The sequence below is a fragment of the Branchiostoma lanceolatum genome, chromosome 15 (genome assembly GCF_035083965.1).
Source record: "Branchiostoma lanceolatum isolate klBraLanc5 chromosome 15, klBraLanc5.hap2, whole genome shotgun sequence".
NCBI classification, from domain to species: domain Eukaryota; kingdom Metazoa; phylum Chordata; class Leptocardii; order Amphioxiformes; family Branchiostomatidae; genus Branchiostoma; species Branchiostoma lanceolatum.
The window spans coordinates 3,784,980-3,810,583 of NC_089736.1; the positions used below are offsets into that span (position 1 = coordinate 3,784,980).

Genomic DNA, 25,604 nt, shown 5'->3' on the forward strand with positions numbered 1-25,604 from the left:
GGATTCGTTATAAGAGAGATTCATGCCAACGTCATATGTCAAGATTGTAACATGATCATCATATTCGACATTTCATCTTTTCAAAGCCACATTGAAGAACTAATCAGCAGAAATAAAAGGACATTTTGATGGAACTTTTATAGTGCATGTCAATGGGAGGGTCACATGGAGTTTTGAAGCATTCCGTAGGGCAACATAGTACATTCCGACCATTTAATTTACCGCATGACTATTGTTGTCATATTTGTGAATGTTGTCAAAATTTCTACCTTCCTGATCCAGGGGTCAACAGAGGATACCGGGTCATCGCAGGACATTTAGAACCTTGTGAGGGATCCAGAGATGAATTCGAATGTTCTATAGAAATAGCAATAAAGTAGCAACATTTTATCTCATGTTCGATTTCTCTAAGAATAACGTTGAATGGCATTCGATTGTTCTATTTCATGGTAAGAGCAAAGCACGAAGACCGAAGAGAGAAAAGAGGGAAAGTTGAGTTCTGTGGACAATTTAAAAGAGTCAAATATTGTAGCCAGGTATTGTCATATACAAGAGCACCTGATATTTATGACAAAATACGAGACTTACTAAAGGGTCCTAAAGTACTAGTAGGAGAGGAATGTAAAGAATGCTATCAAAACTGTTGCCTGAAAATGTTAGCCTAAACGCTACACAACATTTTGATCATATCTCACAGCACAATAACGACACATTTGTTTGTTTGGAACTTTTGAAGGTCACATCTATTTGATAGGCTGGCGTTCAATGGGAAATCCAATAGAGTCCCAATAGCCTCCACAAGGCCCTCCTATGGGCGTATGGATTGTAGAATTCGGCAGAAAGGGGAATTATTAGCCAGTAGAGTCAGTCCACGGTGAAGATCACATTTCGTCCGCGTAACGCAGCCTGCAAATGAAACCCTGGCAAATATTCTCCCTGCAACCGGCGTAGTTTAATAGTCTGGCAGAGACTAGAAATCCAATACGAGTCACGTCACTCCATCGCGGAACCCTACCAGTACTGTGGCAATCCTAGCGGAGTACATATGAAATGCAAATCTATACTCTGGATATTTTTATCATTTTCGATGTAACGATATAGCTATAGGTTGAGAAAAGTAGACAGGCAACATTGCACATATCTAACGTTAGAGTGCTTTGCAACAATAAAAGAAAACAACGATTGAAATTATGAGCTTTGAATGTTAAGTCAACGTAGGTTGCACCTTCATGGTCCTTCATTGCAATCACTTACTACTCTTCAACGTCCAAGCAGAGACAAAATATCAGCCCCGGCTGATTTTTGACAAGTCTTTAGGTATTTTTGTCGGGCTTTCTACTTTGTCCCTTTTCCTTTATGTCACCAAGCCAATAAAGAAAACAGGACAATATAGAAAGCCCGACAGAAACGCCTAAAAGCACGTAACTTGAACAGCCGGAGCCGAACTTCTGCTTGGAGAGTAGCAGTCACAATAGGAGATCCAAAGGGATCCCTACCGGTTAAAACAATAGAACTCATGCACCATCTGTCCACCGCTCCCATTAGCTACATTATTGATGGCATCGTTCTTGGCAACTGGACTTTAAAAAGGTAGTACAAGCGTTCATCGCTTAGTTAAATACGTATGTCCAATTTTTAATTGATTTGATTTAGTCTGATTAGCAAACATTGCACAACTTGTAAAGATATTAACTGTAGATGAATTAAAGCAAGATTAAAGTAACGCTAACGTTACACTTGATAAACTAATATTAAAAACTGTAATAAATGTTGAGTAGTGTTAAATAAACACATTTTTCAAGAAAATACAAGGCAATAAACAATTAGATGTAACGTTACATGTTTCGAAAAAGACAGTGTGTATCTTTTCTAGATCTATAATCCGCAAATACCATAAACGCCGGCGGTCGGCGATGTGTGGTGTGTATTCTGTTCACGTGTGGCGAGACAATGGCGAGGAAACAGCCCAAACAAAACAGGCCGTTTCGTCACTTTTGTTTCATTAAATGCGGGGAATTCTGCGCCATTTGGAGCCAAGTGTTCTGAATAAACACGTCCATATTCATACATGTCTACCAAACGTCGGGCAGAAAGCCCAGATGATACTAATCATGGAATGTTTTTATAACCATCAGGGGGAGTCGTAAGAAAAACACGGATCAATTAGCACGAAAAACTCCAATGATAGCCTAAAGACCATGTGATGGCAAAGCCAGCCGGTGATTGGCTCAGGTCCGCCATGTTCGTGACGTCACTGCTTGTCTGGCCGAGTGCTGGAGGCCTTTGTTGGAATGTGGCGGAGCTGAACATTGATTCTGACAAATTGTGTCCCTTTCCTGAGTCAATTTCGCCGAGAAATCCCCATATTTCCTGATCACCCGAGTTGTAGATTGGTCGGAGGATTCTCCGGGATGATCCTGAGGTGAGGAAAGTGCCTAGAAAGGATGAAGATGCGGGGTTTGGTGGGCGCTGGGTGGGTCGGGTTGCTGGTGTTGTGCTGTGTGCTCCAGGGTGGAACGTTAGTCGCCCGGGCACAGCAGTTCTCCTCCAGCTCGAGCCTAGGCCACCACGGCCGCTGTGAAGCCATCACCATTCCACTGTGCACGGACATACAGTACAACGAGACCATCATGCCCAACCTTCTCAACCACCAGAAGCAAGAAGACGCCGGCTTGGAGGTGCACCAGTTCTTTCCGCTAGTCAAGGTACAGTGCTCGCCCGATCTCAAGTTCTTCCTGTGCGCCATGTACGCGCCCGTGTGTACCGTGCTGGAGGAAGCCATCCCTCCCTGCCGATCGCTCTGTAACTCCGCCAGGACCGGCTGCGAAGCTCTCATGAACAAGTTCGGCTTCCAGTGGCCTGAAAGCCTGGAGTGTAGCAAGTTCCCTGTGCAGGGGACGCCTGGAAAAATCTGCGTGGGGGAAAATCGGACCGAACAGATCCCCACGGCCGTTCCCACAGCCAACAACGGGAACAGCTCGGCTGTAACCGAGAACCCGATCCGTAAGGACTATGGCTTCTACTGCCCTAGGGAACTCAAAGTCTCCCCGGCGCTAGGCTACTCCTTCCTCGGAGCTAAGGACTGCGGCGCGCCGTGCGACTCCATGTATTTCCGCGACGATGAAGTGGAGTTCGCCCAGGTCTGGATCGGGATCTGGTCCGTTCTGTGCGCCTGTAGCTGTCTCTTCACCGTCCTGACTTACCTGATCGACCCCGGGCGGTTCAGATACCCCGAAAGACCCATCATCTTCCTGTCCGCCTGCTATCTCATGGTCTCAGTCGCCTACATCGTCGGCTATGCCCTGAAAGAAAAGGTTTCCTGCATGGAAGGCGTCTGGATGCAAGACGGCAGCCAGAGATATCAAACCGTCGCAACGGTCACACAGGTAAACCATCTTTTCTTGAGAAAATCTAACCATACCAAACCTTACCAACTTTGAAATTTATAGCTTTGCGAAATAGTAAAGTCTGTTCAGTTTATGTTATCATTTTTTTTGTTCAGTGTACATAATTTTGAACCCCAACACCCCATGTTAGCCCAAACCACAAATCTCAGTTTATCTAACAAAGGTATCCATTATTTATGCCATGATTGTATTGTTACCACCGGCAATCAAAAGGTAGTTCTAATGCCACAGTGTTAACCCCAACACCTTTTAATAGAGCTGGAATAAGATATGTGCATTGTATGTGTTATTTTTTTATGTTAAAGTAATTCAAAGCTAACCATAGCATCTCTCTTACAGCTATATGTTGCAGAAATGCTAATCTATGCACGATGTCCAATTTTCATGTGTATTTCAGTATGACTTATGATCAATATCATTTCATTAGGAATTTACGCTGTTGAAAATTATATTTTCTGTGTTATGTAGTAGTGAAATAATTTATGGTAAAATAATTGGTTTTGTACATGTGTATTTCAGTTTTATATGTAATTAAGAGGCAATACATATCCCAAATGGAGCTATAAATGGTGCTTAAACTGACCGCTTTGTAAAGACACATGACCACTTTGTAGAGGCATACATTTGCTGCGTACTACAGAAAGTGGAGCGCTTTGTTCAAATCAAAGGGAAGATTCCCCTGCTGTGAATCACAGAACCTCCAAATCCCTCCGGATTTCCAAGGCCAAATATCTAAATCCAACTCCAGTAATCTCATCCGGAAATCTTTCCCTACCAAAAAGGCGGGTGGAAGATCACAGTCATATGATTATTGTGTTTGACCCGCGAATGGATATGCATGGTAATGAATTGATTAACCTTAACCTTGCGGAGACTGAAAGAGATAATAAGAAACCCTAGAGAGCTGTATTGCCAGAGGGTATGACATCTATACTGTCGGAGAATTTTGTAGATTAATTCACAAGAGAAAGGAATTGTCTATGCTGTATAGGATAAGTGGATTTGTACAAGTCAGGAAGTCGAAAGCATCCAGCTGTTTTGGGAGCCGTTCCAGAGGTTGCGCTTGTTTTTTCCGCTTATCGCCGGCGCTGACACAACATGAAAACTTCATTCTTTTGTCGTGACACGCAAATATAAAGTCAGGCTTAACGTAGCGGCAGGAATGTTAACTGTAACAGTGTATTGTGGACAAAACTCAACCGGACAAAATGCATTAAACATGCGACATCACAGAAGTTGTTCGGATATACACGATTCACCGCTAAACCCTGTATTACCAACAACTTTGCTTCAAAGCTGGCACGAACAAGAGGGAAACCGTTCTTTTGAAGTGTAAGCAAGTTGAACGTTGGGGATATTTGTGGATTAAACTCATGGTGGTGAAGAGAACAATGGTGAACTGAGTTCCATGAAGGCTGATTTAGTTCAAGTCTTTGGTTGGTTGGATCCTTACAATGCTGGTATAGCTCCAAGGACAGGCTTTAATCTTCTAACCCCCCTCTTGGAAAGGGTATGGAAATCAGAGGAAAAAGCAGCATTCATTGGAATGATTGGTAACACAAAAACAAAATAAATTTTCTTTGTTTGGAAATCCAAATGATATTATTTCGTAGGGAGTGTAGTTCGACAGTAATTGTTGAGCGCTTTTCCTTGTCTGTTCTAGACTCAGGACAGACTGACTGGTAAAACAACAGATGATACAAAATGCATTGATTTTAGCACAGATAACAGATTAAAAATGCTTGGGTAAACAAGGGTTGGTCAACTTCAAAGAGGCCGAGACCCCAAATCTGTTAACTCCCCCCTAGTGGGAAAGAAACGATAGGTGCAAATCCCCCACCCCCCTGAGGCAGCACTATTTGGGGGGTTAAATTCTCGCTAGAAATCGATGCCAGTTTGACAAACAAAACCCTGTAGGATATGACACTGATATGTGCATATAATTTGCCATGTACTTGTGGTGACCAGACTGCCAGTCTGTCTCTGAAAGTAGCCCAAGTTCTCTCCTATCGTATCGTACAATCTATTCAACGTCAAAAGCTTTGAAGTTTCCCGGTGATTGTTAAAGCTTGTACGATATACAAAAGAGAAGAAGAGCTCGGCTCGCGGTATAGAATTTTAGGACACGGGTTAAGGTTGCTTTGTCCACTGAATAGAAAAAGAACGTTATATCCATGTTAAGCATTCTGAAAGTGCTTTCGGCTAGACTGGTCAAAGGACAAGAGTTTTGTGAGGTTGCTCCCTCCTGAGTTTACCCGTGGTTGTTTTTGTCCAGACGCCCCATTATACATTCCTACATATTAGAGCAACTGAGCCCTGTTGGTTGTATCAGTTCCACACAGATTTCCAGCTGTAAACCGCCGGATCAAAACGGAGTAACGCAATTAAAAACATGTCCCTTGGCAGTGGGCATCTCAAGAAAAGAAAAAAAGGATTCAAGACAGTGAGGGGCTTGTGGCATGGGTAGAGAGTGCCTGATATTATCACAGCTTTGTGTAAGATTCCTCAAGAAGATAAACGCAAACAGGCCATGCAAAACATGGCTGCCGGCGTAGCGAGAGATCAAAGCCTCTCGGCCCACGTGTATATACCGCCGACAGAATATTGAGCCTTCCACCGGATTGGGCGGTAAAGTGCGACTAAGTCCGACGTCAATATAGCCCCTCATTTTTTCCACCCATCCATGTCGGAGAGATTATTAACCTAAGCGACCTGGCAGTAGATTATGGGCAGGTTGCGTGTGAAGACGGGGTTGATCTCTGTCTCTGTAAGCAGGCTGGAAGATTTCCTCCACGCAGTTTTCTTGTCCTTGGGAACAAAAACAGACATTTGGCAAGTCAGCCCCTTAGGGGGAAACCGCTCATCAACAATCGCTTCCTTTTGCCTCTCTTCTTACTCCTCTTGTTCTGACTTTTGAGAAATCCTGATGACATGTCCTTTCCAAATGGTGTCTTTCGATCTCATAATGTTTGACAGAAAGCAGGGTCAGTTTGTATAAAAACAAAATGCACAGAAGTTCCTTTGATCTGTTGCAATCAGCAAGGCTAGTTCTGCAGCCTTTTCAAGGCCTCAAGGCCATGGCGTATGTTGTTTGGGGCTTCAGAAACAGAACTGCAGAAAGGCCTGTTTGGATAGGCTATGTCAGCTGGAGTTTTAGTATGCTGATCTGAAGCAGACAGTTTGGAAGGTTTTGCAATATTTTGGTGCTGTACATCAAAAATGTGTTTTGTAGAGGCTATGCTCTATTCAAGCCTAAAGGGTTTCAGAGCAAAAACCTATAAACATTTCTGGCCTACCCAGCAAGGAAGTCATTTTTATACCAGAATACAAGAGTCTGTGTGTTGAATAAATACAGTGATTCTAAACATAGTACAAGCTACAAAGTCATGCTTGCTGCTTCTTTGTTGGCAAAGGTAAAGGCCAGCGACCTACAGAGGTGAACTAAGAAACAACTAAAAGAAGTGAAATTTACTTATTTGTCCTCTGTTGTTTCCGTGTTGCTCTGTCCAGTTATGAGGTCAGTATTACAATAGACAGGTGTGTTTAAAAGTTCGTTAATGTGCGCGGAAGGATGGGCATGTCAAAAGTCATTGAGAGGAGATTGTATTGATGTACAACAAGTCCTCAGAACAATGGGACCAGTTGTAGGTGATATCGCTTCGGGGCGTTTTCTTTATTACAAACAGAAACCTTGGGCAACCCATGATTACAGCTGTCAAACATGTTTTTGAAGTAAAACATGTCAACTGAATCTCTGCCAACTTTACAATTTTTTTTAATTGTTCATGTGTAAAACTTTTGCTAAAAGAATTGTTAATCTCTCATTTGATGGCAAAGAAGAAAACTTTTAGTTTTGATACAGCAAGCAAGCAAGCAAAAGACAACAATCTAAGTTGACGACACTGAAACGGGTAACATCAGTTCACTCGTTGATTGAAATGAATGCTCATGAGGACAAGAAAAAGGAAATAGAAAGCTTTAGGCTTTCAGTGTATAGGCTTTTTTTAATCTCTCCCACATGTGCTTAGCAATGAAATATGATTTGACAGCAAAATGAAAATTATTTCAATTTCTCCACCTTATATCTAACACAGGTGGCAGCTATAACTCCTGGTATTTATTTATGTGCAGTGCCTTGGGGTGGGCTATGACCAATCAGAGCTGAGATCTTTGTCTAAATTCCTGTGTCAGATGCTTGTCGGAGGTATCCAGTGCATGTGGCCGACATCACAGTGTACTGTCAAGACAAAACTTTCCCCCAACCCCTGCAAAAACAGGGACTTAAACCCCCATTTGTCTGGAGTAGAAGACTAAATGTACATAACCCCGGCTTCGGGAGGGGGAATCTGTGGACCAAATGCTACTTTTTCTCCAGTTACGTGGTGTGGAGAAAGTCAACAAGACAGCGGCAAACACACACACTACAGTGACAAGCAGGTTGGGATGGTAGGGCTAGAAATACTGGGTGCATGTGCAACTTATTTTGACTGTGGGTGCACCTAGATATTTGCTGTGCACCTTCCATTGCTTTTTAAAGTCTACTAAAAATATTACAACTTTTACTTAGGTAAGCCATAGAATTTCAGATCTAGCTCTGAAGAAAGGTAGAAGGTTTGTGATTAGATAGATTCTACTTCATTTTATGTTGTGCACCCACATCTTTCTGTGCACCTTAATTCTTAGGTTAGGTTCACTAGTAGAGTCGATTCCACATTACCGAGAGGGTGTTTGTTGCCTTTTGTTCTAACGTTTACAAAACCTTTGTAACAATCTATGTGAGATAAGTAACTGTTAAGAACAATTTCCAACATTCGTTTGATGTTCTAAATATTTTCTGCTGTGTTCCAACAGTTAAAAAAAAATTCCAACATTGAAAACATTATTTGTATTAGTTTCTAAACTGTTACAACATAGATTGATCATTTGTTCCAACATTCTACAAAAATGGTATAACTGGGTCAGTGGGCTGGGAACAGGCCAATTCACACATCCCTTCAAAGTATAGGGGATTAGGCCTAGGTGCCATACACAGACACCTCAAAACAAAAGAGTTGCCTGTGTCCAGACGTGAAATCTAAAAATATACAGAGGCAGACAATAGAGCGTGATTAGCACCTACTTTTATGGGGGCAATAACCCAAATCTACCATTTTGAGAATGATACAAAATGTTGGAACAGTGAAACAATCACACAGATGTTTGGAAATTGTTCTAAATAAAGAGATATTTGTGCAAATACTTTCATACTATTTCCAAAATATATAGATGAGTTCAGACATGTTCAAACTTTTATTTCCAATTGTTTGAACAGTCTGGAATTATTTTGACTGAAATAGTCTTTTCTCTAAAATTGTTCAAACTTATTAGCAATATCATCTGAAAACCCCCTCGGTGACATGGAATTGACTCTACACTGATTCTCAAAAATTTGTTTTGAGTCCTTGATGGTGAACTAGGCCACTGGTATCGACAGGGTCACCAGGCTTTAACACTTACAACTGTTAGTGAGGCATCTTCTGCACTACAAGAATGTCTGGCTATTTGCCATCAATTTGGAGGTGTTCTGATCTATATTGGAGGTATAATGTGGTGTATGTGAGGTATTTTAATGATGGCGCATGTCATGAGCTATCTTGGTCACAGGGTAGCGAAGCTGAAACATGGTGTTTTTAAGATTTTAGCTAAACCGTTACAGTTACCTATGTAGACTTGGCAAGCTCCTGAACGAAATGGAGTTGATTGAATTTTATCTAGATACAGTTGAACGGTTTTAAATCCTAAGTCGTGAAGGTATATTTTTGAGAGCATTGAACAGAATTTTAAAGCAGTTCTGAATTTTCCTCATGTAAAAACTTGCCCTTTCTAGGTACCAAGAAGCCATACCTTCAAATGCATTGTCCAATTTCTCCTGAGACACCGCCATTCAGAATGTCTTACAGGGAAAACAATGGACATGAAAGAGTCTATTTTTATGCAAGTTCAGACCAGCCATTGTCCTGTGATTCCAGCTTTGATGTGGGTGAAGCCATGGAATACAATAGAGCTTGGACTCCACCCAAATCTACTCTCCTATATGTTATGATGCTAGAATGGTTCATTGTTCGGCAAGCTTGTTAATATTTGAAAACTTTGACGCACTAAATCCTTGTTTAAGGTCTTTTGATTATCAGTACCTTTAACCTGCAGACTGCTAAGGTAGCCGTTTGGCACCAAATTCGTATTGGTTTTCTAGGTGGGTAGCAGGAATTATTTCACTATTGTTTAGAAACAAAAGCAGTGGGAAAAACCATTACATTTTTTACCTTCTTGAGATTTTTCTTGTGCCTCAAATTGCGATTCATTGTGAGCGAAGGCTTTAAGTTGTGCAGGTTTTAATTCTCATGATTTAGGTGCTTAGTATTACCTTTCTTCAGTAAATATTCTCATCAAGGTGTGCAACCGAGCATGCAAGGCGACGGGTACGTTTAGTTGTCTTCAAAGAGTTAATCAGAGTATGCAAATGAGCAGTCATTATGCAGGTTAATGCTTCTATTCTGTGCAGGGTTTCAGATGCTACAGTATATACCATTGTCTGATAATTGGAGGGGGTTTTTGAGACAGTTAAACTGATTAAAATCGTCCCAGATTTGCTGGGTGGGGAGCTTCGAATTCAGAGGTCGAAAAGGACCTACAAATGAAGCTGGGATTGATTGCAATGTTTGGTTTAACATAAACAGGAAAGAACGCATTGTGCCAAAACCAACATTTGTCTATGTGTTTGTAGATGAACAGATGGGTTGTGGGTCCATGCAAATCGTCCTCCTGCACACATACATATTGAACGGTCCCCTAAACAGTTGTAAGCACTTGCGGTGCGTCAAAAGGCAAGACTTGACTCTTGCAAAGTAGCTGTTTACATGGACGGTCGGTTTTGTCTGTGTTCAACTTTTTCGTTCCGGTTCTTAGCAATGTTCAGTGATGTCTGCAATCGTGTTACAGCTACCATTAGGTTTTCATAACAGCTTGGTTTCGCCATAGAGTCGTTTTGCTCCGTCATTTGTTCTTCCTTCCTGGTTTGGAGTCTTTCTTCCTGGACCACACAGATTTAGACTGAACTGTGTCATTCTTTCTTTGCTAGGAGATTTTGTGTAAACAAGGAGGTTGATTTTGACCTCCTCGGTGTAAGCTAGTTAGTCATGATGCTCTCTTCTTCAAATTCTGAATAACAATTTGGCATTGGATGGTTGCATTGGCAAAATTGTACCATAAACTGTTGTGTATATCCCAGAATAGAAGAGGGTGACAATTTAGGTGTAGGGAGTGTGTCGTTTCAAGCGCATGACATTGTCGATAAGGTGTGAATGAATGCTAAAAGGATTATCACTGGCAATTATTGACTCTTTGCTAAATCCATAAAATTTTATCACTGCAGAGTTTAGTTCAAATAGCTGATATTCAAAGACACGCAGTTAACCATGTTTAAAAGCCTGAAAAGTATGAAATATTACTTTGTGTACAGTTTTGATTGTTCTCAGCTTGGCAGAATTATGTAAACCTTTTCCTATTTTTTCAAGAAGAGTATTCATGTGTTGGTAAAGTAAGTGTTAATTCATGCAAAACTGATACGTTTCCCGCAAAGGAAATGGGGTTTTCCCGTAAGTCAGAACTACATGGCAAGTTTTAGTAAAATTCTGCTGTTTTCATACACACAAAAAATCAATGCAAAAGAAATTTGCTGCGGGCAAAGTCTTCAGTATCATGTAAAACAGCAGCTGCCATTTTTGTTTGTTTAGAAATTCTTTTCATTTTTATACAAGCAGCTCAATGTGTTCCCAAGTGATCTTTACCAACAACTCAACAACTGAAGATGTCTATCTGTACTTGATAGACAAGAAGAGTATGGACCAGGGTTGCCTCCAGGACCCATCCCTCCATCCTAGGACGGAAATATTCTTGTTGATACTGACCAACACTTTCAGGACCGTGGTTCCTTCTCTGTCAAAAAATGGGAACTTCATGACATGAAATTGATGAAATGGTATTTTCGAAAACGTAAAATGACAGATTTAACAACGAAAATCAACAACAAGCGTTCCCAAACAACGAGTGGGACAGAAGAAAATTTAAACCCAGAGACAGCCCTGGTATGGATTGTATTAAACACTATACATTCTCTTCTATACCCCCTCCTTGTTGTGTATCGTAAAACTGTTCAAGATGAGGAAGTTTGAAATTGTCCAGTTCAGTGTGACCAGGTGGAAGTGGTCAGTAACATGTGTACACAATCACACCCAATCTCAGATATGCCTTCCCTGGGTAATGCTTAGGTGATAAGTATCACATAACAACATTGCATGGACAAGGCATTCTGGAAAAAATTGGGTTCTTGAAAAAAATGAGGCCCAATTTCAATAGTTTATATTTAGATCTCCTTTCCTGAGTCAGTGAGTGTGAAATATTGTCATTTACATCTATAGTTATCAATGATTATACTAGTGTCTACAGTAAGTACTATTTTCCCCTGTGGTGTCCATTTATTTCAACATAGATGTTTCCATAGCCTCCAAGCAGGCCTAATGGATTGCAAAGACCGTATCCAACTGGAAGAAGGAGCTTGTATATATAGAAATCCAAGGTTGCAAAACATACTTCTTCTGCCAGTTGGATACGGTCTTCGCAACCTATAGATCTGCTTAGAGATTAATGTTTCCAGTCAAAATGTGTGAAAGTATTGGAATATGTTTGGGTACATAAGAAAATCTCAAAAATCTTACATCTAAAAGCCAGGCCGGAGAGGTGACATTGTTTATTTCTTCATCCATCCTTCTGCTTTGATGGTGGGAGGAAATGGATACTCGGGATGACTGTCTGTCTTTGATCCACATGTTTCTCTTTACATACATCATCTGGAGTCCGCCTGTGAAAAATGGTATTCATTCAGGGAATATTATTGGGTATTACCCATGTCCACTTTTAGTAGATGATACCCTTACTGTAAATCCATTTAAGTTCACATTGTTTTAGTGTCCGTATTTTTTGCGGTAAACTCTTCACCACAAACTTTAAACCAAGTTATAAAGGTGCTTGTTCTGTCTTGTGCCCGCCTACCACCTTGTTTCATCTGCAAACCAAAATTCACTACGAACACTCAATTTTTGACAAAAATTGACTGCATCTACAGTATGTTATGCAGTTGTGAAAGCAGATCTTTCTTTATAATGCAAACTTAGTATCTGAAAATGGTGTCTCTATAATTTCTTAACTACTGGTTATTTTATCACAAGTATGATTAATAAGTTAAGAAAAAGGGTAAGCTAGTAATGTAGATTTGTACTTTCCAATTACTGTGAAGCAAGAAGCTGTTTTTAGTCCGCCCACTGGCCAAGGTCAAACCTTGACCTTTAATAAACATTCCCTGCATGAGCTGTCTGCAGTGTTTGCTTGTGTTCTGTGCTAAAGAAATATGGACTGGATCGTGAAGTTTGGCAGGAGGCTTGGGTGTAGCAGGAAGCTTGCGATCACAGCGCAGAAAGAATGGCTGTTGTTTAGGCAAATAGTAAGGACAACCTCAAACCAACCATGCACCCACACCACATCTTCAGAAAAGACGCTGTAGCCGCATGTTCTGTTAAGAACTTTGAGCCCACACCGACTAGTTTCGCCTTGTGTGTGGCTTTCTCAAGGATCAGAGCTCGAATGAAGTGAAGTTTGGCAGAAGGCTTGGTGGAAGCAGGAAGCTTGCTTTCACAGGGCAGAATGTCTGTTTCTCGACCTGAGTCAGGGTTTGCGTTGGGTGCAGTCTTGTCTGTGACACCTGGCAGCCTGGTCCCCAATGTTGGGCGCGTTTATTTACACAGGCTTGAGTTCTCCATACCTTTGCACTTAGAGCAGGGAAGGAGGTTTACAGGTAGGAGAATGGATGTTGAGACAACCTATTTGGCTAGGAAAATAAGGCGTATGTTGATTGTGAGCATTTCTTGAGAAGTTGGATGTAATACCAGTGTAACAAACTGCTTTGTGAACGAAATGACAACAAATGTTCAAATTATTAACCATTTGCATGCTACTGGCTCATCTATGGGCCTACAGTTATATTGGTCACAAAGGTGTTGGAATTAAGAAGGTTAAATTGTGTATACTGATATGCAAAATGATGATCATCAATCAATGCTTATTGTTAATCTTTTTGATTCTTCCTTGTTTTTGTTTTTAGAGAACGCTTTTTGTTTTGAACACACAACAGATGTCAGTTTGAAGGGCTATCCTAGAAAAATACCCCAAGGCCATGTGATTATAAACCGTCTTTTTCAAATCTCGAGAGAGAAAAAAAGCAGGTGTAAAAAGCTGGTAAACATCTGATTGGTCAACCAAATCTCCTAGCAACCAGTGGACCAACCGGGCGAATGCTCATCACCTGTGGATCAATCAGACGTGTAGTGAGGTAATTGGGTTAAAGTGGAGCGTTGTTTGTTACCAGTGTAAACAGCTGTCCTCTTCACCTCCAGTCTGTCTGCTAAGCTCTCTGATGTGGTTCCACCTCCGCTGATCCAAATCTTGGGCGCGGGATTAGGTTACAGGGATTAAAGACTCCGTATTTACACCACCTTTATTGAGCTCAATAAACCCAATGTTCCGCGTAAAAGGAACCCTGGTGATTTTGTAAACCTGCCCACTTGAGAGCAACCCAAAACTACTGTCTGGGTAAAACAGCGCAGAACTAATTTCGGAGTGGGGACCGAGGTAAATAGCTTAGGAAACTTGGGCCTGTCTAGTTTTGTTTTGCTAAACAAACTGAAGAGGGCCGAGGGATTTTCTTGTTGGCTTTTGTACTTTTTGTTTTTGTTTAGCAGTCTGAAGGTAGCTCTATAACTAACTAACTGACTTCAAATTTCTGTTTTCTTTTTTGACAGACCACGATAGTGACTACATTATGTGTATTTTTAGTAGATCTAGTCAGGCCTTTTTACAACTAGAAAGAAATTTATGAAACAGTGAGAAAATTATGTTCATGTCTGTGTCAGCAAAAGTCACATTCAAGCTGAACCAAAATTGTTCAGTCTGAATTACAAATTGTGGTTGGAAGGGACGCCAAGCTTGCATTTGCTGATCAGTTCGTTTGACAGAAGTTGCAAATGGTAACTCCATGTCTGTCTGACTCCTCTTGCGAATCATTCAGCCTATTTGACCAATCTCTACAATTTTCCGGCTACCCACGGAGCTTGGTCGAGGCTACGGACATACATGGTTTCAGTCAAGTTGGCAGCGAATGTCCGGCATGCCAGGGTGTACTTGTCCCGCTGACATCTCCCGCTAACAGGCACCACCTCCCACTGGCTTCCCCTTGGCACTTCTCTTCAGTACTGTAAAAACAGAAATGTTCACGGTGGTTTTATGTTCGCGGTTTTCGTGGCGAACTTTCAGCACAAACTTAAAACCACTGCAAAACTTTTTGCCCACCTATGGCCGTAGCGCTACTATTGTTTCAAACGCGAACTTAAAACCATAGCGAAGACTCCATTTTCTGTCTGCTGCGAAATAAAAACCACACATAGAGACTGGCACATCTGCTGTCTTTGACTAGGCACAAGAAGTGCTGTGGCTGCCGCATGTCAGTTTAATTCTGTTAATGACAGACTCGTGCGGATGGGAGCGGTTTGAAATATTTGTGCTGCACCTGCAGAGTGGAGGAGACCATGGCTTTCCCGGTATGGTGGCTGCACCAGACATCGGGCCTCAAGGCAATGCCAAATGTACTTGCCGAATACCAGAGAATTTCAGGCTACTGTGCAGTAAGCCAGTCTCTACCAGACTAACCACGCCGGCTGTAGGAAGAATGATTTTGCCAGGGGAGTTTGGCCACCTTAGGGTTTGAACTTTCATTTGCTGGCGCAGTTACTTAGTGGGGGAAATGTTAACCTTCTTGCTGACTCTCTTGGCCAATTTCCCCCCCTTTTGCTGAATTCTACGATCCATACCCCCTTAGAGGCTAACAGTTTGCCCCCATTGGAGCAAAAACTGCAAAACATTGATAGTCTATTATTTGAATGATATTTCATGAGACTCGCAAGTCTTCAAAAGTTTCCAAATCAAACAGTTACCAGCAGAAAGGCTAAATGTTATTTTCTTTTTCATGCAGCTAGGGTTCTATATTATTAGCTCCCCATCAATGCACCTACAGGCAGGCGGGTCGTGTAATAACAGTGTTTAATACGTAGTTACAGCTTCCGATTTAGTCCCAGTATCCAAGCAAATCTTGTTTAGTAGCCAGATTTTGTTAAAGATCTGCATAGTTTCAAAGCCACAAGTGACGAATGTTGCATTCCGTGGATTCCTACTCCTAGACCAGAGACCATAGACAGGAAACACTAGTGTGTGTTGCAATTCTGAAAAAAGAAAACTCAAAAAAGGAAATATACAGTAGTTCTCTCTCTACAGGGAAGCAATGGAAATTATTATAGTTTCTGTATAATATATGCAATATTTATACTCAATCTATTAAAAAAGTTAGAATTCAACTTTGATATCTACGATCATCATCATCATCATCTACGAACATAGATGACAGTGAGATAAACTATATTTACAGATCTTAATCATGATTATATTTTACAAACACTTGTCCCTTTACTCCCCTAAAATGGCATGGTTCATCCCAAAAAAGGATGACAGCCAGTAGGCATAGATTTCATTCATTCGTGCCAGCCTTGCCTTCCACTGACTTTAGCAGCCTGGGCTGACAGTATGGGGTTACCTCTTGCTTGTGTTCTCGGTCCCTGGTGTAAATAACTAAGGGGAAAGGAAGGCAGACATTTCCTCCTGAGCTCCACGTCTGGACTGGTATATTGAACAGTCTGCTAGGCTAGAAAGGTTTAAAGCGAGATATTTTGTGTCCGAGTTGAGATATTTCTGTAGCGTAGACAGGACAGGTCTCTCCATCCTGGGACGGAACCTTGCTTGTTGGGACGGAGAAAATTTTCACCCTGACTGTCCAGCTTCATGACACAAAATTGATGAAATTGTATTTTTGTAAGCTTAGAATGTGTCAAATTTCAACATGGGCTCCCAGAAATAAATGTAAAGCTGTAGACCGAAAAATGGCTAATAGTAAAGCTAGAATTTCAGCTTTTTGGTACAAAGACTGGCTGGTATTAGACCTGTTTTGTATGAAGTTCAATTGATTCTCATGTGTGGCAAGTCTTAAATCTTGAGAGTTTGACTACCCCTGAAAGGTATTTCCTGAACTCTCTTGGCCTTTTGGTAGGTATTCTCAGCCAGGGTAATGTTTGTTACGGACCATTGAAAAGTTCTGGGAAAGCGGCAGTAGGTGGTAGTCCCATAAGGGTCTCGTAACCAGTGGCCTAGAATGCAGGAGGGATCACGGGAGCATTGGTTTCATTCTGTCGTGTCATTGGCTAGATGTTTGGGGAAAGCCTGATTGGGGAATGTCGGGGTTGAATTTTATGACAGGTCTGGACTTCAGTTTATCATTACATGCAGGGATGGCTACTTACGGGGTGGTTTTCTGGTCCAATATTTCCAATCATTTGTGGGAATAACGATTATTGGGAGATATCAAACCTTAGTTTTGACAGCCAATTTATGATAGCATAACCTCCTTTATTTGTCTTGGCACAGATTTTTATTTGTATCTACCTTCTATAATTATCTTCCGAGTGGAATATTTGGATGCCGACTGAGAAGCATATATGAAAAAGCAATTTGGATTTCTATTTCATAAAGTTAAGATTTTTTGGATGGATGGGGTAAAACTTTTGTCCATCCTTTGTCCAGGCAAATTTCCGTCCCATGATGGAGTGACAGGTCCTGGAAAGCCCTGATTTTATTTTCAAGAAAGAAAAGACAAGAACTTGTCGGGGACTGTTGGACAGGAAGTTTGCTGGACGTGTCCAGTTTAGAATGTGGCACAGATTATATTATTAAAGCTTATGAAAATACGTTTTCACCAATTTCAAGTCATGAAATTCAGATCAAGCAAATCTCCACCCAGGGACATGGACGGGTCCTGCAGTCAGTCTTAATTGCAAGAAAGAAAAAAGAAAGACAACGTCTTGTTGGACCGTTGGACAGGAAGTTTGCTGGACATGTCCAGTCTAGAATGTGGCACACATTATCCAAGCTGTGGCCCCAATTATGACAAAACATACACAGCTGTTACCCATTCCTTTGATCTTCCTCTTATATGGGTTGAATTGGCTCCAAACTCATCTGCATACGAATGCATATGGAAGTCCTGATTAGGTTCTTCATTACTGCTGGCGTGAAAATGCTGATGATTACCTCTGTTGTTTTTGTTCGGAGTGGTCTTGAAATAATCATGTTGGGTACAGACAAACGGTTATTCTGATACTGTGTAAAAAAAATCGCAAGATGAAAATTGAGTGTTCACGGTGGTTTAAGTTTATGGCAGTACTACTCTATACAGTAGTCACATACTGAGGAACAGTATTGGATACAAATGTTTGCGGTGGCTTTAAGTTTGCAGTGAAACAGTCGCTGCGAAACCAGCAGACATAAAACCACCGCGAATATTTCTGCATTTCCAGTAATGGGGAAGACGGCAGAAGAACTTCATGGTACTTTTTGTTTTAAGTCAGCGTAATCCTTATATTTCCTCCTGGATTTGGGCAGCTCGGAAAACCAGGAAAGCTCTTGACTCCATATGGAAATTGGCTACAGATACACACATTGTACATGCATTGTACATGATTTTTAGGACTGTTGCAAAATGCTACAGTATTGCCTTATTGATTGGCATTCTTATGATTGGTCAACATATTGTACAGTAGAAAATAGAGAATAAAACAGAAACTTTCAACATTTTTTATGCTCTTACAGTCCATAACAAGTAGACTTCATTTGTCAATTAACATCTTCAGTCTAAAGAAGGAAATCCTTTGTCTGTCTTCATTTGGGAGAACAATAGACTTATGAGACTATTATTGGTGTTCGCACATGTCCTTTGTTCAGTGAGTCGAGCTGGCCTGTTTTATGGTTCTGTTAATTTCAGAGGCTTGGGTGTTATGTCAAAGATTTGGCCCTATTAGGAGTATAGAATGATTTAGGAGACAAGGAAAAGAAGAGAGTGAAATGTACAAATATACAACTTACAGTTCACAACTTTTCTACTTGAACTGTAATCCAATTTTCTATCCATGCTTTGCATGCCTTTTTACTGATCTCTTTTTTATGCATGCACACACACACTCACACACTCGGTCTCTCTCTCCCTTTTTGCATGCAAGACCCTCCAGAAGTCCATTGATGAAAAACAGCCCTGTCTTTCAGCCAAGTCAGACTGTCTTTCTAGCACTGACCTTTCCCCAGTCCAGGGCAGGCACATGCCAAAGGCCTGTGTCATGATCTGTATGGAAAGGCCAGTAGACAGCTTTGAAGCTTCCAAGCACACCCATAGGAATTTTTCTCAGTAATCATACTGATGTTGATTTGTAGTTGGAAAAACATTGACTTTTTCATGTCTCTAGTCTAGTTTCCAAGAAATGTGAATCTATCCTGTTGATGTTTCATATCTGAATAATAGAGTCAGCTAGATGACAGATACTCACAACCTGGTCTTACAGTTTCCCTTGTTGTTTGTAATGGGACATCCTATACAAGGATATAGGTGCATAATAAAGCTTGTTTTTTAACATAGACATTCTACAGTCAGATATACATTCCCACGACATGTGTGATACCAGTATAGAAAGTCGCAGTCTCCCAGAGACCATCAGACAACTAGATAAACCCATGATAAAGCCAGAAGGTCTGGCGTAGGCACCAAATACAGGCTGATGCTGTGCGCTTGGCAGGGAATCAAGCTTTAGTTTCCCACTACAGGATTTCACTCTACTGATAAACCATTGACACAACTTTGTAGCACTCTGTGTGGCTTCAACTTATGCTATATTCAGATGAATGCATAACATAGTCTTTCAAAAGAATAGTATTGCATACAACAAACTAAAGCTTGCTATGTAGAAATATAGATACAGTCAAACCTGCTCAACAAGACCACTCCGGGGACGGATAAAATCTGGTCTATGTGGACAGGTGGTCACTATAGACAGGATTCTTAATGCTTGTGTCAATGGGAAAATGTATCTAAGGGGCCACCAAAAAGTGGTCACATCGGCCAGGTGGTCCGTATGTATTTACATACTTAACTAGTACAGGTTTGACTGTACACCAGTGGTTGACTGAGAATGAAGCAAGTCGCCGAATCTAGAGGATGGAACAGAGTATAGCGAACTGTGGCTGCCTGCCAGGCGGTTCCTTTGAGGGGTCTTCTTACAATTCTTCAGGAGTGTGTCATCCACTTTAATACAGGAAGGCTTCTATAGCCCTTAATACTACTCTCTTTTCATTGATAAGTTCAATGCCTTTGGCTAAGCAGCTAGGTCCTTGTGAGAGTCTATTACATTGATCTTAAGTTGTGTTTTGTGTGTAAGGAGAAAGGTCATGAAGGACGTTTGTGTTCTGTTTTTACAGCAATCTGTGGTGCTAGTGCCGTATTCACTAAACCCTAACATTGTTTAATCTTTATACCTTGATGTTTATACAGCAATGCTGCTGTAATGGTTTGCCGCTGTTTTAAACTTTAAGGGAAAATATCATTTCAAACTGATGTTTTGCGGAACGTCAAGAAATGATTTTTCAGGCACTTATGATAGTATTCAGCAACCTTCACACCGTTATTTTGTTTTCAGTTGAAAGGTTCTTTGCAGCCAATATATAATGAAGAAGAAATGCAATTTTGTCTTCTTTTTTTGCAGTGTACAAAGAAAGACTGGTGCACAATCTTGTTCTTATGTAGACAGAAAGAAAATGCTCGCAGAAACCAGCCCTTACAAATGATGTACAATATGTCAATGTTGACTCAAGTTGAAATCTTGTTGTGTTTTTGCAGGGCACAAGGAAAGAAGGGTGTTCATAATGTTAGTAGTCTTTGTAGGACATGGAAAAAGAAAGAAAAGGCTCGTTACAAACTATTGTATCTAAATTTGGAATCTTGTTTTGTTGTTACAGGGCACGAAGAAGGAAGGGTGCACGATCCTGTTCATGATGCTGTACTTCTTCAGCATGGCCTCGTCCCTGTGGTGGGTCATCCTCACGCTGACATGGTTCCTCGCTGCAGGTCAGTACTATAATAATAATTAACTTTTTTTATTTTTTAAATTTTTTTATTTGCAAGTTCTTGCCCGAGGGCTAATTGCAACATAAAAAAAAGTGTAGTAATGGTATACTGTACAGATAGTGCGAGTTAACAATGTTGACTAATTGAACTTGTGTTCTACTAATGAAACTACTTCTACGGGACCTACTACGGAATACAATCTACGCTTTTTGGGTTTGACTTTTTTTTTGGAAGCAGTAGAGGACAAAGTGTCCCACTTTTTTTTGTAATGATGGTTTTATTGGTCAGAAATTACCCGCAATAGCAGCCTTTCTATCGCTGAATTGATGCAGGCTATTACAGGTTTCACACAATACGCAACATATATAATATCTTATTATTATCCACACTTGCATTTTGTGGAACTGTCACAAGGGTCTACTTCTGTATCAAAATAACAGGGCTCGTAAAACTGAACCTGAAAAGATTTTAAGATTGTAGGTTTAAATGTAGCAATAGCAATTTTGAAGGCTATTATGATTCTGACTTCATGTATCACAATTTAGCTATGTACACGTAGCAGCATTACTAAAGCCTGCATCCTTTTTGCTTGTGGAGACGGTTCACGATTCTTGTTGCATACAGCATTTCTCAGGAGCACATGATACATAAGATGATACCTTTTTTTTAAAGCATTAAAGCCAGAAAGCACTATTTTCTATCTGATAGACTTACCCAAAGATCATGTATCACTTGCATCTTACTTTAAACAGATTTGAACTTAAATTGAAACTTACTGTTTTTGTATCACATGTATCTTGCTTGAAACAAATTTGGACATTGACTGTAATTTACTGTTTTTTGGTATTGCTTGTATCTAAGGACATACTGTACTTGCTTATATCTTAGAAAGCAAATTTGGACGTAAACTAAACTAACTGCTTTTGTATCACTTGTGTCTTACATAAAACAAATTTGGACATGAACTAAATTGACTGTTTTTGTTATTTTCCTACGCAGGCATGAAATGGGGACATGAAGCGATCGAGGCCAACTCCCAGTACTTCCACCTAGCGGCTTGGGCCGTCCCTGCAGTCAAAACCATCGCCATCCTCGCTATGGGGAAGGTAGACGGCGACGTCCTCAGCGGCGTTTGCTCCGTCGGCATTTCCGACATCGACGCTCTCCGGGGATTCGTATTGGCGCCGCTCTTCCTCTACCTGGTGATCGGAACGCTGTTCCTTCTCGCCGGGTTTGTGTCGCTGTTCCGCATCCGTACGATCATCAAACAGGACGGGACGAAGACAGACAAGCTGGAAAAACTCATGATCCGGATCGGCGTCTTCAGCGTGCTGTACACCGTACCCGCCACGATCGTCATCGCGTGCTACTTCTACGAGCAGGCGTTCCGCCGGGAGTGGGAGAGGTCGTGGGAGATCGACAACTGCAAGGATTTCTACATCCCCTGCCCCCCGGGGCCGCACGCGCGGCCGAGCGCCAAACCTGACTTTACCGTCTTCATGATCAAGTACCTCATGGCGCTCATCGTGGGAATCACGTCCGGAATCTGGATCTGGACGGGAAAGACTGTTCAGGCCTGGAAAAGGTTTTACGGACAGATATGTTTTAGAAAACAGGACGAGACTGTCGTCTGAACGTCGTAGTCGCGTAGGAACGAAGCTCCGTAGCTTTTTCATGGACAGAGGTGTCCCTTTTCTCTCCCCCCAACAATTTTTAAAGAAATTGTACAGTTTTGTGACTGACCAAAGATACTAGTTTTGTACATAAGTTTTAATGCTGGGTTGGTGTATTTGGTAGTGAGTGTGATGTGTAGGGAAATTTTACTAGTAAAATTGGACCATGGATAGACGATATATAATAAATTGCTTCCTAAAATGTTGAATTCTTCTGAAATGTGCTGGTCTATTTGTCGTCAAGTGTAAAAAAAGACAAATAAAACCCAGTAAAAAAGATTAATTGTTGTGACCATAGCCTGTATAGGAATAAGAAAGTGTGTGGAGAGTAACAGAGAATAGGAAATCTTTGTAATTTTGTACATTTGCATCCATTGCAGTCGTTTCTTGAAAAGGTGTTGTGCATTTTTCAGGGAACAAGGCCAGCGATGTACTAATTGTCGCTGCGTAAATTATGAAATGGCCAACATGATAACCCTTGTTGTCTAGGAAACTGGTGAAGTGTCTTGTTTGTGATAATTGAAGGTCTTAATGTTTTCGTTTTAAAGTAAGTCAGTGTTATCAGTGAAGGAGATGTAACGTTGATCGGCTTATGTAGTGGCTGCTTGTACTTAAGATACAAAAAGTCAAAATTTGAAACGAGAACAAACACGGCCACTAGGGTAAAGTCAGCGCTACTGCATTACAAAAAATCCAAGTGCCATTCTGAAGTTCTACATCATAAGTCCGTAGGGTACCTAGCTTAACAATCCTGTGCCTTACTAAACAGCGGACCAGGTTAAAATAGCGCACATGCTGACAGCTTCCCGACATATCAACACAGCAGCCCTTTTCTGCACGGACTCAAATTCAGGACACCAAGACCTCAAAACCAGAGGAAAGACAGACACAAACAAACACAGTTGTTAAGGCAGTCCATATGGCCAAGGAGTGGACTTAAGACAGAGCAGGGCTTGACAGGGAGCATCCGGGCACTTAGGGTCTGCTGAAGAATTACAGCCAAAAGCCATGTTGCCTTTGAGTCTTTCCGTAGCTGTGTTATATGTCATGGTCAAGATCACAACGTTTGTACAAACATCACTGTGAAGGAAGTAAAATGACTAGTCACTCATATAGCTCACTACGTACAGTCAAACCTGTGCAAGTGTCCACCTCTACATAAGGACCACCTGGCCATTGTGACCACTTTTTGGTGGTCCCTTAGATAATTTTCCCATTGACACAAGCATTAAGAGTCCTGTCTATAGTGACCACCTGTCCACATAGACCAGACTTTATCGGTCTTTTGAATGGTTGTCTTGGGCAGGTTTGACTGTATTGTCAAAAAATGGATTGTCATGTCATAATCATTGTCTGCAAACGACAACTTACAGCAAAAACCTCGCAGCAGCATTTGTAAGACAACAAGACCTGATATTTTGTATTCGCTACAAAGATGTATATCTTTTTGCAGCATCGTCTTTTGGATGTTAATCGTACAAAAAAAATTATGTGTTTATGAAATATAGAAGAGCTTGCGACTTGCTAGAATGGGAGTTGTGAGCTTGTTGACTTCAGACGACTTTGTCAAATTGTTGCTCGTATGTAAAAATGTACAAGTTGCATAATAAGCTATTTTCTATGTCAGTAACAACAGTATATTTTGTACATTTGAACAGATGCATTTTGCACATCGTAACAAACCTCCCCAAAAATGGAACGGTCTAAAGTTCAGTCTTTCTTTACATGAACTGGACTGTCTTATCATGGTTTTAAGGGGTGGAAAGGGAGGGAAAATGTTTGTCTTCTCTGTGTTATTTCCGTTGATTGTGGTACTAGTTTTGCTCCAAACTTCTCAATTTTGTAAAGGTTTACTCGGTAGAAGACCATTGGCACATTACATGCATTCATATGTAATTATTGCTAAAAGCCGTGGGACATACATACTTGTTCAGATTATATTCTTAGTGGAAATACTGCGTTGATACAAAGACACTAGTAGTAGAAAGTTTTGTTTTCCACAAATGCTAACAGAACTTGTGCTTGTATCTGCTTGTAATGTGCCATTGGTAACAATTCCTTCCAATGTTCCCACCCCCATCGTCAAATGTTGTAGTCCTGAATTCTGTGCATTGTCGTCTTCCACAGACTATACCATTTCTGAGATAGGGGTGAACTGGTGGGTTTTTACGACACGGGGTTGTTTCTGCTTCCTCACACTTGGGTTGATAAGCAATAACAGATCATATTTGCTTCAAAGTTTACGAACAATGTAGCTCCCAAATGCCCTATTTATAGTTGTATATTTTGTAAATGAAAATTTTGTAGTATTTTCGTAGTTGTCCTAGTGGCTAATAGTAATGATAATGATGAAGTCTTCTCAGATAATATTGTTTGTAACACTTGTGTATTGAAAAGTGATTCTTTCTTCCTGACAGTGTGCTTAAACTTGGTCATTTCTTGCTGTTGAAATTTTTTTTTTTACGACTGTAGAAATCCCCCCGACCACCCCCACTATATTATGCCAGTAGAGAGGTCCATATTTCTGGACCGGTAGATTTCGATCGCGGGGATGGTCAGGCTGGTTTCAGCAGTTGTGAGAAAACTTCACGACTAAAGCAGGAGATACCGCTGATAGATGTTGACAATAAAAGTTATACAAGAAGAACGCAAGACGCTGTCTCTTTAACCTTCATTTCTCTGACTCTGTATTGTGCAGTTAAATCTTTACCAGTGACTAGCACTGCGGCATGGCTATTTTGGCCACTTTTTGTAGCCTCTACCAGGCTCCAGAGGTGGCTGGAATGAGTAGAAATTGGCCAAATAGACGGAAAAATTATGCACGAGGAGTTAGTCTGCTATAGGGGTACAGTTTGCATATTGGACCCTCTCTCCGTAGCCGGCTCCCTTGGCATACTATTCACTCTATTTGGCCAATTTCTACTATTTTTCCAGCCATCCACGGAGCCTGGTAGAGGCTACACTTTTTGGTATTGTCCATGCAGAGGTTTCGGTTGAGAGGGCTAGGAGTGGGCGTGGTTAGGAATTCGGCAGGAATAAAACCTGTTTTTATTTGATAAAATCCATAACCTAGAAATCAAACTCTTGTGCCCTGATCATAAGACCATGATGAAGATGACTTGGTCCAGTGCCCTGGCCGATGACCCCTGTCACTGAGGAATTCAGCAAGAATAAAAGTTAAAACCTATCATCAGTTTATAAGGTCCCCAAACCTAGAAATCAAATTGTTGAATGTGGCCCGATCATAAGACCATCTTGTATGAAGATGACTTGCTCTAGTGCCCTGGCCGATGACTCCTGCCACTGAGGAATTCCACCAGTCCCTGCCCCCAGTCACATCCAGGTCATGTTTACTGGAAAAACAGTCCAGGGATGAGAGAGAGGGTTCTC

General features: G+C 41.1%; 1 protein-coding gene across 1 annotated transcript; it reads left to right on the forward strand.

Annotated features, from left to right (window-relative positions):
• Positions 1-2,235: 2,235 nt before the first annotated feature.
• Positions 2,236-24,866, forward strand: LOC136421132 (frizzled-2-like). The gene is made up of 3 exons (XM_066408284.1): positions 2,236-3,386; positions 20,433-20,541; positions 21,541-24,866. Exons 1-3 carry the CDS (start codon positions 2,445-2,447, stop codon positions 22,173-22,175), a joined length of 1,686 nt encoding a protein of 561 aa, XP_066264381.1. The 5' UTR covers positions 2,236-2,444; the 3' UTR covers positions 22,176-24,866.
• The last annotated feature ends 738 nt before the right edge of the window (positions 24,867-25,604 follow it).

Bases quoted from the DNA above. Each gene is read 5' to 3' on its own strand.
- LOC136421132 (XM_066408284.1), top strand. From the start codon at position 2,445: ATGAAGATGCGGGGTTTGGTGGGCGCTGGGTGGGTCGGGTTGCTGGTG. The intron at 3,387-20,432 runs GTAAACCATCTT...TTGTTGTTACAG, and splicing joins CCGTCGCAACGGTCACACAG to GGCACGAAGAAGGAAGGGTG. The intron at 20,542-21,540 runs GTCAGTACTATA...TTTCCTACGCAG, and splicing joins GACATGGTTCCTCGCTGCAG to GCATGAAATGGGGACATGAA.